General features: G+C 39.6%; 1 protein-coding gene across 6 annotated transcripts in view; it reads right to left on the bottom strand.

The window, feature by feature from the left end:
• The window catches only part of JPH1 (junctophilin 1), an 80,321-nt gene that overhangs the window by 11,098 nt on the left and 50,399 nt on the right, over positions 1–18,824 (bottom strand). For all 6 annotated transcript variants that reach the window (XM_005563563.5, XM_065519377.2, XM_005563559.5 and 3 more), the window contains exon 3: positions 8,636–8,754. In XM_005563563.5, the coding sequence (XP_005563620.2) occupies positions 8,636–8,754 (119 nt within the window). The remainder of the gene's footprint in view (positions 1–8,635; positions 8,755–18,824) is intronic.

Here is an 18,824-nt window from a genome sequence, read left to right on the forward strand (position 1 = left end):
TTGGAAAACATGGATTTGCACAAGCAGTGTTTTGCAGATATCAAAGTCAACACAAGGCAGTTGTCTCTGGTTCTGTAGCTTCAAGATTTTTTTTTTTTCCTTTTTTATATACCTCCGGATTGTTTATAAAAATCTTGTTATTTTTTATAAATGGGAACAAATTTTCATCAAAAAAGTGGCTATTCCTCTGACAGAGGAGGAAAAAAATGAAAAAAAAAAAAAAAAGTGGTCCTGCTGCGTTGTTATTTTATGGGGAGTAAGCTATAAAGAAACAGGGTATGTGCCACAAGATGTCCTGGCCCTGGGAACTCGAGAAGGCTGTGGTCTGGAAAGGGGCATCTCTGGGCGGACACAGAGACCTTAGACTTCCAGGGCCTTCAGATCTCAGCAAGTCATGTGCATACTTTGGCTACCATTCCACCCATCTGCCACTTTTCGCCTCATGAGGTCAAGGTCACATGCAGTGCAGTTGACCCTCTTCCTCACAAATGGGCAGAAGCTGATATCTCTGGAGTATACATGGAAGACACTGACCCCACCAACATGCTTATAGAGAGTTGACAGGCTCTTGTCAATTCCACAGCACTGCATCTGTTCATTTTCCTTCCTGCCTTCCACCCCGCAACCCTTCACCCCAGACAAACTCACTAACTAACTAAAAGATTTACAGAGGGGCTGAACAGCAATTATCCCTAATTGTGAGACTACATACTGCATACTTATACTTTAATTGCTCTTCTCATGGTGGTCTGAGTAATAAGTTATTGTAATGAGACTGCTATTTAATTATACAAGGAATTATCCAAAATTTAAAGCCTCACCAAAATCTTAGGGAGTACGTGTTATTATCCCCATTTTACTGAAATGGAAACAGCTATAGCAGCTGAAAAATAAAAAATCACATAGCTCCCATGTATCTTTTAAGAAAAAAGCATAATGCAACACATAATATTTTAAAGCCAGAGACAAGAATTCCTGAGCACCCAGCATTGCAAGTTATACTCAGGGCACAAAACATAATAGTATTATCACAGTTTCCACCTTCTAGAAGATACATCCACTCCTGGGGATTCAAGTTTCCCAAATCTGTCAAGATCGCACATCAACAATTGAGACTTCCTTTCTAAACTGGGTAAGCTCCCCCTTTATATAACTGACAATTTTCTTTTAATTCCTCCATCAAAAATGGCAGTGTGAATTCTTAGGCCAGCGAAAGGTATTTTGAATGACGAAAAGGGACAATTGCAAGCATTCAAAAGGTGATGTCCTTCTGTTTCTGAATTCTTTCTTGGTGCTGTGTGTCTGGACATAGCATTAAGGGGAAACAGGGCAGCATGAGCACAAAAAAGTTATGTCTTCCATCAGCTGAACTGCCTCTGCTCTTTAAAACTCATCAGGTCACTGATACTAGTCAGTCATGGAGAAGCCCCTCGTGATTCAACTGCAGGCGTATTTTAACAAAACCCCTCTTCTTCTGTGATAAAGTATATTCTCTAATAGATCTTGATGCAGTGTGATGTTTACATAGTTTCCCCTCACTTCTCTACCCAAAATTTCACTACAGTTGGTTTTATTTGTGCTTTACTGATATTCGACTTCACAGCATTACTAAAATACCCATCTACGTATGGTAGTGGATGTACTGTGCAAAGATAATTAAAATAGTCAAGGGCCTTGGAGCCAATGGACTTTTAATTTCAGCCACTTAATGCTGAAACAATTACACAAAATACAAAGTACTTTTAACATCTTTGATCTAAAGATCAATGCAGGTTATTTTTGCCAAGAAAAATGGGCAATATCTACTAAGATTAAGGCACATTAAAAGCTAATGTTTAACTTAAATATACAGAAAAGAGTGAAAAAATAGACTCTGGCAAACATTATTCATTATACATTCTCAAAGTTGGAGGGAAAAGGTAAAGAGTCACTGCACCCTGAGAAATGCAGCTGTCACAAAGCCCATGCATTTCATTTAGAAGATGTGAGACCGTGAGATCGTAGCTTACAAATTTAGTATTTAAATCTTTGTGATGCCCTCATCACACAAAAAAATGTCATTTTTTTTTTGAGGTGATAAATAGGTTAACTAGTTTGATTTAATCATTCTGTATTGTATTAAGAAATTGTAACATCACTTTGTACTTCAAAAATATATACAACTATAACTTATCAATATATACATTAAAAACATTAGGATGTATCCTAGTGACCTTCAGTACCACCAGTATAGGTGGAGAGGCCAAGGCGAGACTGATTTGGCCATTGGAAGAATTTGTATTAATGAACTTACGAAGCTACATTTTGGATTCCACTGAAAGTATTATAATATGTATCAACTCTCAAATACTAGTCTAATCACTTCTTTAACTTTTGGAAATCTGATGTGTCACCTCTTTAGACAGTTTTCTGGTCCTCAATGTAGTAAGAAAGGCATGTCTTACATGATTACTCATGCCCACTCTGCTAAGATGAGTTTAGGTATACTTACTCAAATTGATCTACAGGGCTTCTGATGATACTCAAAATCTGTTAAGCTCAAAGAATTTACTAGAATGGTGGAAGTATATTTTAGCATCAACTTTTCCATCTAAAAAATTCCTAGCTTTATTATGCATTCAAAAAACATCTGGGTAAGAGAAAAAAACGCACTCCCAAGCAGGTGTGCCTATGCTTGCTGCTTATCAGAGCATCTGAGGTGCTTTGTCCAGAGATTTTAATAAGTATGAATTGAAGCCTAGATATATTAATGTTTAACAAACTATCCCAGTGATTCTAACACTCTGGGTTATAGGCATTTGACAGTATGCAAGCAATATGAGCAGAGGTGGACGTAGCACCAGCCTTACATGACTACATCCCGTTGGAAATGGTTCCGATGTGGCACAGTCATACAAGGCCTAGCCAACTAAATGAGGATATATGGTTAGATTTTCCAGAGGAAGATTAAATGCTTTTAAAACCAGACGTTTAATATAATGCAGAAGACAGAAGTTTTTCCTGGACTATTTTCTCTTGGAAGGCACATGTTGTGCCTGCTACTTGTTCTGTGTAGTAAATGTGTGTGTCAGTATTGCAGAGCCAGCAACATAAAGTTGATAAGATGCAGCAGTTCATTAAAAAGACTAGTCAGAATATTGCCAGGGAGGGAAATTATGACAAATGTTGATAGTCGTTGCAGTCAGCATTTTCATCTGTTTATATAGACAGTATCTATGAATCTCAAAGGATTTTCTCCTCCTGGAGACTCATATTGGGAAGAAGTCAGATACAGGTCACCCGCTCACGGACATGGCTCCCATACAACGTGAAAAAACAAACAACATTCGGCATGCCATCCACCAACACTCAAAGGTTACTCGTTCTAGTTGGCACGAAGGCTCTGAACAGATATGGCAGATGGTGGCAGCAGGGTATCCAGCTAGTTCTTCAGAGGTGAGCCTTGGTGGGCTGGCTATGGGCAGCAGCACCATAAAGATTCCCCAAAACAAATGTCTATGAGGACAGTGCCAATATCAAAAGTTTTGTAGCAACAGCAGTAGTCATTAAGTACAAATTGGACATTTTCTGTGGAGACCGACAATCATTGAAAAGAGGACCAGATTGAAAGAGTCTAAAAACATTGTGTAACTGATAGCAGGATCACTTTTGTGTTCGATATAGAAAGAACACTCTTTTCCTATAGGACTTCACAGTCCCGTCTATAACAATCCTGCAATTTCTGTGACCACAGTCATACTGCTCTGGTCTGCAAACTGTGGGACATCCTTTCTAGTACCCTGCACTTGGCTGGCACTCAATACCCATTTGTGAAACTGAATGTACCAGAATGAATATGTGGTATGAGTAACCAGCAAACTCATGAATTATTAATTTCATGTCATCTAGTGGATTATTCAGTTTCCCTTTTTAATGAAAAAATTTATTCAGAATTTGGGGTTTGGAAGGTGAGCTTAGAAGTCATCTATTCCAGGATGCTTCCCTTTTCTTAATCAAATCCATGACATATTAATGATAGGCCTAGACAATTATGTAATGGAGATATGCTTTGATTTCTGAAGTCTTCTAATTCATATCAGAAATGCAAGCTCAGTTAACACTGGTCCATAAAAATCTGTGCTAAAGACTTCACTCTAAATAGTCAATGCACTGTGTGTATGAGCACATTTATGCTTAAACATGTGAAGACAAATCTTGTTGGGGATGATACCCAGGGAAGCAGGCTGGCTCTCTCCCAAGAGGGCTCCAAGTACTAAATTTACCACATTCCAGGGCAGTGTTTTAATTTAACTCATGCTCAGCCCCTGCCCCATCAATAAATATAAAAATTTTACATGCTACTTAATATCACTTGAAATTAAAATGAATTATCTTGACTAAAAGGATTTTTTTTTTTTTTTTGAGACAGAGTCTCGCTCTGTCACCCAGGCTGGAGTACAGTGGCACCATCCTGGCTCACTGCAACCTCCGCCTCCTGGGTTCAAATGATTCTCATGCCTCAGCCTCCCAAGTAGCTGGGATTACAGGCATGTACTACCAGCCCCGGCTAATTTTTGTATTTTTAGTAGAGATGGGGTTTTGCCATGTTGGTCAGGTTGGTCGTGAACTCCTGGCCTCACATGATCTGCCCGCCTTGGCCTCCCAAACTGCTAGGATTACAGGCATGAGCCACTGTGTCTGGCCTAAAAAGAAATTGAAACAGTGGGAGAAAGAGCCACAAATCTAGTCTCCCAATCTTCCTTCCCAGGAAGGGTCGCTGCCCCAGTCCCTCCTGCTTCCTTAGTGGTTACCCTCTAAAGCAAGTTTGTGCAACCTGTGGCCCAACACAAATTCATAAACTTTTCTTAAAACATTATGAGATCCTTTTGTGATTTTGTTTTAGCTCCTCAGCTATCATTAGTGTTAGTGCATTTTATGTATGGCCCAAGACAATAATTCTTCTTCTAATGTGGCCCGGGGAAGCCAAAACATTGGACACCCTTGCTCTAAAGCCTATGTCAGCCTTGCTGGCATAGAAACCTGATTTTCCAGCACTTTGAAGCAGAGCCATCCCTTGGGGCAGACTCACATTACCAAAGCTCACCAGACTGATGTACAATCCTAGAAGGCCAATTCACTAGTTTACAATGAGCAATGTAAATGTCACATAGGTCAGGGGACTCATGTTGATACTACCAGTACACGCTCTCCTTGTTGGCAGAACTCCATGGAAAGCTCAACCAAAATTAGAAAGTTACTGGTGAACATGGAATCAGAACAAGAAGCATGAGCTGAATCAAATATGTAATGGCATCAAGCTGGGCTAGCCTGATACATCCATTTCCTGAGTCAGGGTGATCTTGCCAGTAAAGCCGTACAGCAGAGCCACAGTTCCCCGCATCCTTCCCCATAATAGAAACGTCCTTGCCAACATGAGAGCAGTCCTCCAAGGTTCTGGGTCAGGCTTCTCCTCCTCTGGATAGTGTTGGGATGAACACTGCCAATTTTTGCCTCTGTGACTCTCTTTTTTCTATACTTCCTTGGGTGACCAAGTTTTCTTTCGATGTTTTTATAGCCCAATCAGGTTACAAGGAAATCCTGTGGTTCTTAAAGCCATCCTATTACTTATGATCACCTGATCTACCTTTGTGTAGTTTCAGGGACTCATTTTCAAGTTGAACTCTCAGAGGGCAATCTTCTAAGTTCTTGGGGGATGACTCACTGTGTCACTCCCACTAATGGCAATTTAGGTTTCTGTGTATGTACACAATTATCTATATATACATTCACAAACATCCATTTGTATGCTTTCTGTTTATTAGAGCTTAACCCTTTGGGGGAGAAAGCCGTCCCACATGGCTGTGTTTTTTTCTTTAATGACAAAAGTTATTATTTTATTTAAAAATTTTTTTGATTAATCTACATATGATCTAGCAACCTTTTTTTTTTCCATTTCTCGCTTTTATAATCAAGAGGCTATGTTTTTTTCCCTAGTTTCTAACTGAATTGTAGAATAATACAGTTTTAAACTAAAGATCATAAGATTTAATTAAGATGGAAAATATCTGAAAATACTGCCAGCTCCTGAAAATAGGTAATTTGCCATGGAAGCGTTCAACATGTAAGCTATGACAAGCATCCTTTATTACAGGGTTAACAACTTCTATGCACGAACACATGCATTCCAAACAATGGAGACTTTTATATCTGAGATATGTAAATTAAATGGCCAACCTAATTTAGAAGTACTTGAAAGCCCTTTTCAAAAATGTCTATCTGATTCGCTCACCCTGTAAATGCAAAGTGGAGAGCATGAGTTATGCTCCCTTGAGAAGATCAATAATACCCGCGACAGAAAAGGCTTTCTATACAGTTGCTGAAGGAAGTGCTGGCTGTGGGTCAAAGGGGACTGCAGCCTCCCCCACAAGCTCTGGTCTCAAATAGACCCGCTGTCATCCATGCTACTGTGATGTATTCATTCCCGATGGACAACTTGCTTATATGAAGCTGTTTTAGCTAAGAAAGGGTGGAATTACATTTTCCCACAATATTTTTTTTCCCCTCAAATGCTTTTACACCAGAAAAGGCTTTTAAAACCACTCAGACTGGGAAACTGAGATGATCTTTCATATCATTTACCTCTTGTTAACACCTAATAGGAATCTAAAGGGACCCCATTCCCCAACAGAATTAACAGAACCAAGAAATTACCATCTGCAGACAACAGTAAGTTTGTGTGCTTTCAGAACCGCTCAAGCCCAGTGTCTCCTGATCAGTCAGGTTCCTTCCAATGGCAAGAACTGCTGGGGAGGAGAGAACAATTTCTCCTGGGTGGCTGAAGTCTCTCCCCAGCTCTCATGCCCTGGAACAGCTAATTTGCCAATATACTTAGGTACCAGGGAAGTACGAGTTCATTTCATGCCAGAGGAGAGTTTATTCCTACCAGAGGTCGCTGCAAAAAAATGGAAAGGTTCCTTTTCCTTAAAAAAATGCATATATATATATAAAATGATTTAAATCTCAACCAGAGGTTTAAAAGAGGTGCATGTGAAAGAAAACACCCTTCTCAGTGGTTGCCTTGGACTTGAACTCTTAGACAAGTCACTCTGTGATGATGGTATCTATCATTCAATAACCACCCTGGGTCCCTCCTCAGCCTTTCTCTTATAAAAACCGAATCTTCTTTTCCTGGCCTTTCACTGTCTTCTTTCTTTGCAGGAACCTCATGCTCCCATTCTCCAGGTCATTTCTCATTGTTCCATCCTTGATTATCGCCAAGTTTCTAGCTTTTCTACGAATCTTGCTATTTTGTTCACTTTGACTTATGTTGTTCGTTAGGACTCAGTGATACCCTATGGGTTCCAACAGTGTATACCGCTCACCAGAACCAAACATGTATCGAACACCTATCTCATGCAGGGTGCTGGGCTAGGCACAGGATGCTAGTTATACAGCTTGATTTCACAAAAACCAGGGTGGAAAAATTCTTTACCAAGAAATGTAACTTTTAATAGAAATTGAGAACATTTATTTTGGTTTCTCCACCTAGAAATCTGTTGATGCCTCGAACAATCACTAGACAGATGTTCTTTAGAAAATAATGGAATATATATAAAAAGGTGAATATTGCCTTTTTGAAATTCAAAACAAAAACACTAGTATATTACAGAGGGGGTGGAAAGAGTCTACTGGGAAACTACTAGAAAGTGAATTAAGTATTTAAACCTATTGCACATATTTGTTGATTGCTATTTACTAACATCTGGGGGGGGGGCAGATGACCAAGATCAATTTTTTTGAGGTTGTCACTTTTATTTCTTCCATCATGACATGCATTTTCCTCTTAATCTGGGCAGATTAATCTCTTTAAGTGGTATGCTGCTTTATTTCCTAACCACACTCCTTTGAACTTTAGTTCAGATACGTTGAAAAAATAGTCACAGTACCGACTGGCTCTTCTCTTAATGCTAAAAGTGCCTCTGAATTTGGGAGTATTTGTTATAAAATCTGTGGCTGTCACTAACACAATTTCTTAGAATCAGATATTTCTTTTAGATTCTTGTCTGGTTTACTGCTATCAGGTCAAACTTTGTTGGTCATATGTAGAGGGGAGGAAGGGCGAGACTCTGGGGTATAACCCATTTCCAGGGCTAACACTCAGACTTCAGGTGATATTTATTACTACAAGTTGAACATTCCTAATCCAAAAATCTGAAATGCTCCAGAATCCAAAACATTGTGGGCACCAACATGATGCCACAAGTGGAAAATTCCACATGATCGATGGTCACAGTCAAAATGCAGTTAAAACTTTGTTCCATGTGCAAAAATATTAAAAATATTGTATACAATTATCTCCAGGCAATGTGTATAAGGTATCTATGAAACATAAATGAATTTCATGTTTCAACTTGGGTCCCCAGCTCAAGAGATCTCATTATGTATACGCAAATATAGAAAAATATCAAGAAATCTGAAATCTGAAACACTTCTGGTCCCAAGCATTTCAGATGAAGGATCCACATGCGCCCCTGCTTATTCTGTGTAACGGTATTGCTGGGATTCAGGAAGCACAGACCTTTAGGTTGAAACGAAAAGGAAATAAAAGCAAACCAAAGCCAGTGCTCCTGCCTCGCTCATCAAAGCACTGTTTTACCTGGTTGGTAGAAATCAGGTGACAGCTCCCTGGCCACAGCTCTCGCGATGTCGCACTCCTGGCGAGCGGCCAGCGCGGCCTGGTCGGCAGCATCGGCCTTCGCCCTGGCGTGTGCAGTCCTACATGGGGTACAAAAGGACGAGTCAGCATAGGTGGCCCTTTGTTACTTACACAGGGACAAGCAAATCGTAATCTGGGAAAAGAAATGTTAATTATGATTATGGCTCGACACCCACAAGAGCAAAAATTTTAGAGTTCTATTGCCGTAAAATTTCAATGAAGATGCCATAGATGAAACTAAACTTCCTATGAATTGCCTCAGCCCTTCTCTCAAGGGAAATAAAAAGCAAGCACAAGGTCTGTGTAGCTTGATGCTAAGTGTGGTTTTCAAAACTTACTGGATCAAATCTGCTGTTGACTTTGGTTGGCATTTCTCCCCACCCCTAAAATTATGGAAAGTAGAATTAGAACATATAAATTAATACAGTGTTTATCGAATTAATTTCTATGGTACAATCAGTGTAAGAATTTGACTAAGAAAGGTCTGCCCACTGGCATGTTGGTGAAGTAGCTCTTTGAAGAAAAAAATTAGTGAAATGGGGATTGGTAGTGTTTACTCATATCCATGTGTAAATGCTCTCACCGTGGCCAATTTCAGGCTACCAGCATGATGCCGCTGGATGTGTAGTGGGGATATATGCACTACTGGCGCTCGCCAGCCGGAGCAAACCACAGGGCCCGCTCTAAGAACATGCTCAGAAGGGTTCCTGAGGAGTCCATTTAGCTGACTTTTAGGCATGTTTCTGGTATGAACCAAAAAGGTGACAGCGAGGCAGAACTGGCAGGGATGAAATGGATCTTTCAGTCTTCTGTCACCTCCCTGGCCTGTCCTCACTCATGGAAACCTCTCATCTTTCTGGATGACTAGGGTTATGGGGAAGGTGGCAGGAAAAAGAATAGGGTTTCTTATGGCTGGACCAGGGAATGATGTCTACTGGTCCCAGAGAGGGCTGGAGGGAAGAAAACAACAACAACAACAACAACAAACTCTGGTTTATCTGCTCTGCAGAGGGGAAGGCCTTGTCCCGTTAGTCTTCAGATGTTTATGGGTACCTCTTTCTTATGACTTTGTAAACTTTCTATTATATTTTATTAGCACTAGGTAGGGCTATAGATAACTAGCAGTGAAAACTTAATGGAAGTCTGAGAAAGGTGCTTACACTTATGTTGGAGGCAGCAGGAGAGAGGAGGAGTTGGGAAAAGGCATGGACTTTGGATGCTCTTCAGGGAGAACACACAGCTGGAGGAGGCTGGCAGGCACAACTCCTGGGACCAGACTGCAGGGGAAAACATGGGGGGAGCCGGGCCTGGCCTGAGACAAGGGGGCCAACTGGTAGGAGGCTCCCTTTTCACATTACTGTCTTCAATAACTTCCTCTCGTCCTGTGCTCTCATGGGGCCCCTTTCACTTCTATTTAGGCTCTAAGCAAGCACGGAGGCTTGATGTATTCGAATGTAAGCTTTGTGAAGATGGGGATTTTTAATTTTTTGTCCTCTGTCATAATCCCAAAGTGCAGAACACGACATGGCACACACTATTTATTGAGGGACCACTTTATGAATAAAGGAATAAATGATGCTTCCTTAGGAAAAGCTGGGTAGTTCTTAAAACTGAATGGAAGGACAAAACCATAGAGACCATAAAAAGATCCGGAGTCGCTAAGAGTTCGGGGTATAGTAGGGAAGAATGAATTGGTAGAACAGAGGGCATATCTGGGGGAGTTTAATTATTCTGCATGATACTGTAGTGGGGGACATTACCTATTTGTCAAAATCTATAGACTGTACAACACAAAAATGAATGAAGCCTGATGTAAACCATAGACTTTAATACTAATGTATTAATACCGGTTCATCAATTAGACCATATGCACCTCAAAATGCAAGACGTTAATAATAGGGGACACTGTGTGTATGCATGAGGAGAGGAGGTACATGGGAACTTTGTAGTTCCTGTTCAATTTTTCTGATAACTTAAAACTGCTCCAAAAAAATAAAGTCTATTAATTAAAAACGAATCATCAAAACTGCTATTTCTAAACCATGGAGGACGCCTTAGGTTATTTGTGTACAGGGTATCAGGAAATATGAAATGGAAATAATATCAAGAGGGGAGGGACATATTCTTAAACAACCAGCTGTCGGGATAACCCCGCATGGGTGCCATTGCTAATCTATGATGGGTAATGCCTTAGTTCTGTGTGTTGTGCCTGAGAATCAAACGGATACCCTCTACTAATGTTCTTTCAGTTTCTCAGAATCTAAACTTTTTTTTCCCCCAAATGATTTTCCATTTTGTCTGCTATTCTTAGCCAGGGCCTAATTATGTCTAGGTGTCATAATTAATGAAGCCATAAGAGTACAGCTATGCTGCTTTATAATACAATCTCTTAGCCCTTTAATAAATTTGCAAAACTCAAGTACAGATAACTTACTCTGATCCAATCACAACACACCACCATACAGTCAAATAAACAGTAGTAGTATATCTACTACTTTTTATAATATGCTAAACTGCAGAATAGACAAATACAGCTTAACCTTTCTGCAAATATATTTTGGAAGCACAGCATCAGTGAAGGCTGCTAGCATTTAACCCTTTACTTTTTTATTTGCTGTTTCCTGTAAGACCACACAGCAAAGGAGGACCTTTCTATCCAGCCTAGCTCTGTGGCTCAGTGCTACTGTACAGCTGGTCAGATGAGTCAAGACCACATTCAAACCTGAATCCTGAAGTCTGCTCAAGAGCTTTTGGAACCGATGACAAGAAGGAAGAACAGGAACCCACTGTTAGTTTGCTGTTAACACCAGCCTGTAGAGCTAAGGCCAGTGGCATGTCTAGATTTTGCCCAGGAATAATCTGGACTTGCCTCTGGCTCATGTTAGTGAATTCATGTGATCACATCCCAGGCTCAGCTCCAGAGTGACACACGACCCCTGTAATCAGTCAATTGTGATTGTTTTTGTGTTGGGGGGAGGGTTCAGGTCAGGCAGTCCGGAGAGATAAGCTGAAACCACTCAAACTGCATGCCCTGATGCTGTTGCTGGTCACAGGCAAAACGTGCATACACCAAAGTGGCATACGTGCCCCAAAGCATTTCATGTATCAAAAGACTGCTGACATTTACAAATCTTCAGACCTTCAAGAGCCTCCAAATACCATTATCTCAGATACTTTCTCCCATCAAATGCAGTAAAAAGTAACTGAAAGGCCACTTCTTTCAGTTAAGCATCAGCTGTTGACTTTCTTTTAGGGCTATATATTTTTAACAAATAAACCAAATTTTTAACTTGTGAAGAGCTGCACCTTATGCGTGAAGACGCCACAGCCATGCTGGCTGCGGAGACCTGGGCAGCTGGTTATGCTCACTGAGCAGCTATGGAACGCCCTCCTGGACATAAGCTCTGCAGGGGTCAACCGTGACCAGCCACAACAATAAATGGGGAATTTCTGAATGCTAGGCATCACCTGTAGTTACAAACTTAATGACAAATTATTTTCCTAACCAGCAATTTGATGAGTATGTGAGGTTTCCTTTTCTTTAATGACTGAAATAGTGTTTTATGAGCTCTCTAGTTGGCTTAGGAGAAGATAATCTAGTTTCCTTTTCTTAAACGTGTAAGGCTTTAACAAAAAGCGTACTCAATTATACATGGAACATGCTGAGAATATTCTCCTCCTGCTAAGGTACACATGGGTCTCTGAGACATCTCCAAGCTCCTTTCAATCTCTCATACATCTGTGAACTCTCACATAGCTGATAAAGATTTTCATCTAGAATGGAGAACAAGTCTGCTAAAGGTGAAGCGCTATTTATACTTTTTACATAGCCTTTTCTCAACAATAAACTGCTTCAAAATTGTGCTGATATTGATGTTTTTAAAAATCTGTGACATATTAAGTCTAAGTTAGTTTACTGATCTGACTCTTAAAACTTGACAGCAGAGGCGATAACCTAATTGATTCAGGGGCTGTCCTTGTGATTTGCTTTGATGTACAAGTATTTCAAGAAAATTATTAGAAAAATTTAAAAATAAAAGCTATTGGCACATAAAACCCAAGTCTTGGTTGATGGCAACACCATTCTTGCAGCTGCTCAAGCCAAAACCTTTGGGTCATCCTTGACACCTCCCGTTGTCTCACACACCATATCCACTGTCAGCAAATCCAGCTGGCACCACCTTCAGAATATATTCCCCCACCCAGCCATTTCACGTTCTCTGGTTCACTGCCACCTCACCAGGGTTAGTACAAAGGTAACTGACCTCCCTACTTCAATCCTCCTCTCTGCCATTTTATTTCCTTCCAGGTGGTCTTGAAAATGCCTAATAACCAAAAATTCATTCCTGGGTTATGGCACCATGGGTAAGAAAATGCAAAAAATAGGAGCCGTTAGCCTTTCTTTTGGACTGTGACATTATTCATTTATGAGAGACCTAGATTTGAGAAAACCAATTATCCCATGCAGCCAGTTGGAGCTCTTAAGAAGAAATCAGTCTGTTAAGCAAGGAACACTCTTGATAGGGACAATAACCAACTGGCTCCACAGGCGTCAGCTTAAAATCAGAGGTGTGATTTCTGAGTTACCTGCACCTAGTAAGAAATGACTCTTTCAATCTGGATTTGGGTCTCTGATAAGATAGACTCAGCAAGGCTCAGCACAGGTACACATAGGGCCCTGAGATGTCTGTCCCAACTTCTAACTTGCAATCTTTTATACATCTGCTAACAGACAAAGCTGATAAAGATTTTGGTCTAGAATAGACAATAATTCAGCTACAGCTCCATTCTCAGTAAACTTGATTTGGGAAGATGACTTATGTGAACCCATCTTCACCATCTATTCATTACTGAATGTTAATTTTCTCCATAAATTCCTTTTTTTAAAAAAAAAAAAAAACAAGATAGGACCTGGAATAATAACTTTAAGACAGAATTCTTATGTCCTGGTTTAAAACAAGTTATATCACCAGTGAATAGTTGTCCACTTTGCCAAGGCAGGAGTTCCTGTCTTCCTTTTCTTTAAAAGCAATATCAAGTTATTTGGATATAAAATGTAAACTATTGTTATTCAGTTATTTCTAAATAATATAAAATGTAAACTATTATGCCCTGTGTTATACTAAAGGGAATAATATTCCTAATGAAGTCTGGTATTTGATATTTCAAGGGCCTAAACTTCTGCAGAGGTGTTATGATATAGGCTTTGAAAGTATTAATAGCCAGAGAGTAGGTGAGGCCATTCTGAGCCACAAATGATTTTTGTCAATGAGATAAAAAGTTCAACCACATTACTCCATCCTACAAATGCATCCACAGATGCGTAGGGAGAGGAGAGGAGCCAAGATTCACATGAAGAATGTTCATATGCCTTTTGTAAAAGGCTGTCCATTATGGGGAATCGTTGTCATGTTTATAAAGATCTAGGTGATACACTCCTCCTTAGAGTCTGGTACCAGGAAAAATGTGGTCTCTGATGCTTAACTGCTGTGCTTCCTTGTATCATACAACATGAACTATGGGATCGATTGTTTCTCTTTTGGTTAAGGCTACCTGGAAGCAAAACTATCCTCAATGTACGCGCACAGTAACCCTTTCTAACCACATGACTTTATTTTTATACCCTCAATATCAGGAATTCTATCATGTATGTAACTCATTATAGAGTCCTGCAAATACTTTTTGGAAAGCAGGATAAATAAATGAAACAAAACATTCCTGGATTAATAAGCTCTTGTAATACTAAGTTTTCTGAACTCTAGACCCCTGCAGTGTGCTCCTGCTCAGGGGACATATGTAATAATTTAGGAATAGCGGTGTCTACTATTCAGCCTCCTTTTATAAGATCTCTTTTTGTCTATCACCAGAACATTTTTTAAGCTTGGAAAATAAGCACTTAATTAAGTACTTTATAGACTTTATTCCTTAACACTTGATCAAAAGCTTAATAAGCTTAAAGGCTATACTCTCTGGATAGGACAGATCAAAGGCACATTTCTAATCCTTGATTGGAATATGCCAAATAATTGGTTATTCTACTTCATTGAGCTTTATAAAACTTATATAAGATTTACCTTCCCATGTTATGTGTTGAGAAAAATCTGATGTAGAAATATTTAAGGGATGTTTTCTTCTTGGAATAATTTTTGGAGAAAGGTCCTTTATAATGAGGGTCATTCAAAAGTTCAAAAACATTACCATTAAATAAGATGAAAACTCCTCTTTAAAACATAATCACTGCAACCCACCGAATGGGATAAAATGTTTGCAAATCATGTATCTGATAAGGGGTTAGTATCTAGAACATATAAAGAACTCCCACACTTCAACAACAAAACAATCTGATGGAAAAATGGGCAAAGGACTTGAATAAACATTTCTGCAAAGAGACACAAATGTCCAATGAGCACTTAAAAAGACACTCAGCATCATTAAGCATAAAGGAATGCAAATCAAAACCACAATGAGATACTATTTCACACCCATAAGGATGGCTACTATAAAAAAAAAAAACAGATAATAACAAGTGTTAGCAAGGATGTGGAGAAACCGAAGGCTCTGCGCACTGCCAGTGGGAATGGAAAATGGTGCAGCTACTGTTAAAACAGGATGGTGGTTCCTAAAAACATTAAAAATATAATTACCACATAATCCACCAATTCTACTTTTCAGTATATACTAAAAAAAAAAATTGAAAGCAGGGTCTCAAAGTGATATTTATACACCTATGTTCATAGCAGCATTATTTATAATAATCCAAAGGTGGAAACAATCCTAATGTCAATGAATGAATAAACAAAACGTGTTGTATGTATTCTAGATACTCTTTATCAGAGAGATGATCTGCAAATATTTTCTCCCATTCAGTGGGATGCAGCGATTATATACATACTGGAATATTATTCAGACTTAAAAAGGAAAATCTGATACATGCCCCAACATGGATGAATCTTGAAGTCATTATGCTAAGTGAAATAAGCCGGTCACAAAAAGACAAATATTACATGCAGTACCTACAGTAGTCAAATTCATAGAGACAGAAAGTAGTACAGTAATTTCCAGGTGGTTGGAGGGGGGAGAATAAAGCATTATTGTTTAATGGGTACAGATTGTTAGTTTTGCAAGATGAAAACGTTCTGAAGATTGGTTGCACAACAATGTGGGTCTACTACTACTGAAATGTATACTTAAATGGTCAAGATGGTAAATTTTATGTTATACATATTTTACAACAACTAAAAAGAAAAGGAAGTCACCTAATGTACTACTATTTACAGAGCATCTTATATATCCAGAGGAAGTGAGGAGAGAAAAAACCAAGGCTGGGCTCTCTGTTGAGAAGTTGCTGCATGCAACTCAGCCCTGGCATGCTAAGAATCTAATAGAGGAAACAGCTGTAACATAAAGCAATAACTGATGGGCATTTTAAGGAAAGAGGGATCGGAACTTTGTAAAATGCGGGCAGACTTATGCCTGTTTGTCAAGCTTTTAACATAAAGCCTGGCATGGAGGCTGTCTTCAACAAATATTAGTGGATGAATAAATAGGTAAAAAAGAGAAAAACATAAAAGATAACCCCAAGATTTCTAATTTGGTGTACGAATAAATGACCTCACTATGGTCTGAGAGTGATGACAAGTTCTGTTTTAGACAACTAGGATTTTACACGACACAGGCATCTGTAGTTGGAGATACAGGGCTGCTATGCAAATTAAAGGTCAAGGTTCTAAACGGAACTGTGAGCGTCATGTCACAGAAGATGAGTTCAATGAAAGGTGACTGAACTCACCAAATAAGTGAGTCAAAAAAGCAAAGAACTAAGGACTGAGACAAAGTGTCCTTGGGTGAACGAAACAGGAAGGTAAATGGAACAGCAGTAGCATACAGGTAGAAGGGGAACTTCTAATAAAGCTGTTCACAGTTCTTGTTCTTGCACAAATCCTGGGCTTCTTTTAGGAGGTAAACGGGCCAGATCTGAATTTGCCTTATCTCTGGGGCAGCTGCATGTTTCTCAGCCTGCCTGGCGGATTTATGTGCAGTCACTGAAATGAGTCAGTACTGAAGAAGGTGAGGGCTAGGGAAAGTTTGCTGAATTTGATAAGAACCTTTCAGAAAGCAGTTCTCACAAGGAGGCCACCCCAGAAGCCGGACTGAAGGGAGTTGGCAAGGAAGCGGGCAGAGGAAGCCGAGGAAGCAGGTGTGGGCCACATGCTGGAGACTTTTGACCCAGAAAGGAAGGAGGAAATTTGGACAGTAACCAGAAGGATTAGCTGGGTCAAGGAAAAAGACATTTTACTCGTATTTTAAGAAAATGAGAGCTGATCCTGTTGGAAGGTGGGAAGGATGCCCAGAGAACAGGAGAAAATGAAGCAGCTCTGAAAAGGTGACAATTGCTGGAATTAAGTCCTGGATAAGTGAAAGAAAGGAAACAGGAAAGAATGTAAGAACAGTGAAAGGGGTGATTCAGTGATTTTAAGGATCATAAAACCTGAAGAAGCCTAAGCTCAAAAAAGACCTAAAGTGTCGTGGGCTTTGGAACCAGGCAGACCCCGGTGCACACCCCATTTTATCACATGCTGGCTGTATCACCTTAGTCTCAATTTCCTCACCTGTAAAATGGGGAGAATATTACTTCTTAGAGTTGGTCTGGGATAAGAACGAATATATATGAAGTACTTAGTACTAACACAGAGAGGTACTTAGTAGATAAATGCCCATTATTGATCTTCTGCTGAAATAAACAGCTGGCAGGGGAAATCTGGGGCTTAAAGAGGTAAAGATTTGGAGTCAGCACTGTACAGAAGTTCTCAGAAATGTTAAGAAAGGCACATTAGAATCTATATGATTCTGCATCGTTCTCTAGCAGGGCTGTCTCTTCTGGGAGAAGAAGAGAAGGGAAAAGGTGGCTTTGATGCAGGGTCAGAGACATGGAGCAAGGAGGATGGGGAGCACGGTGTAACCCATGACAGAGTTCTGGGTAGGAAGGAAGGAAGTGTATAGAGCCTTTGGACCAGAGGAAATAGAAAGGGTGAAAAATCAAGCAAAAAATCAGGCAGGCCAAATTATTTTAAAATGGATGCATATTCTATAAAATGATACTAGATATAACCCTGACTCCATGTTCTTTTTAGCACTGGAGCAAACATCTGAAAGCGCTTGATAAGAACTTCAGAACCTGAGAAGACCTTCTGGGTAATGATGAGAATTACCAACGTCAATGCTGTTTTTTTTCACCTATCAGTGTTGTTATGCTTCTTGTCCTTTACCAATGGTCCACTATGGGTACATATTTAAGCATGACTAGGAATTAGAGCAATTCTAGACTGCATCATGGGCAAAATACATGATGGCAGCTAGGGCTATTCAGCTGAATGACACACTGACCAAGTGATCAGATCATAAACTGACCTAACCTCCACTTAGCAGCTGCAAATGCCCACTAAATGCACACTGTGGTGCTCAAATGATTCCATTTTATACATACTTGTAACTACATTTTTAAAAATTAAGCAAATACCATTCACTCCTTAAAAGTGACACGCGCCTGCTAGAACTCCTCCTTGAACTCACAGTTGAAAAACATTCTCTAAGGTTATACCTGTTTTATATTATCTAAAATGGTTATCTAGAAATCTCAGATCCACCAGTCTGCCACCTCACTTTGTTCTGTCTAGATATGCCCAACCAGTGAAGAACAAAAAGATCTATTCCTCTATCAGGCTTTTGATGCTGAACAGTATGAACATGAACTTGCTTGGGACTGGCTGTACAAAACCATTGTGCGTCTTAAGCTCTATCCTTGTCAAGGCACACATTTTGAAGTTACAGAATTTATGAGAGAACTGTTTTGTGAGGAACATTAAAAAATTAGGGGTATAGTTATTCTCTCAGTGAACTTGTTTTATTCACTTCATGTTTCCTTGTAGGAACTGTCGCTCTGTCACTGTTTATTTCACATCTGTTTGATGACAAGGAATTATTCATTCTATAGTTCAACTAAGAAGCCCATGCATATTTTTACTTTAAATCTTCAGTTTCTTGCTGCAACAGATATTGAGGAGAGCAATACAACAAGCACAAGGGTATTTGCCTTGATTTATATTAAACTTCTGGTTTTGCTCTTGAAACT

The sequence above is a fragment of the Macaca fascicularis genome, chromosome 8, assembly GCF_037993035.2.
Source record: "Macaca fascicularis isolate 582-1 chromosome 8, T2T-MFA8v1.1".
Taxonomy (NCBI): Eukaryota; Metazoa; Chordata; class Mammalia; order Primates; family Cercopithecidae; genus Macaca; species Macaca fascicularis.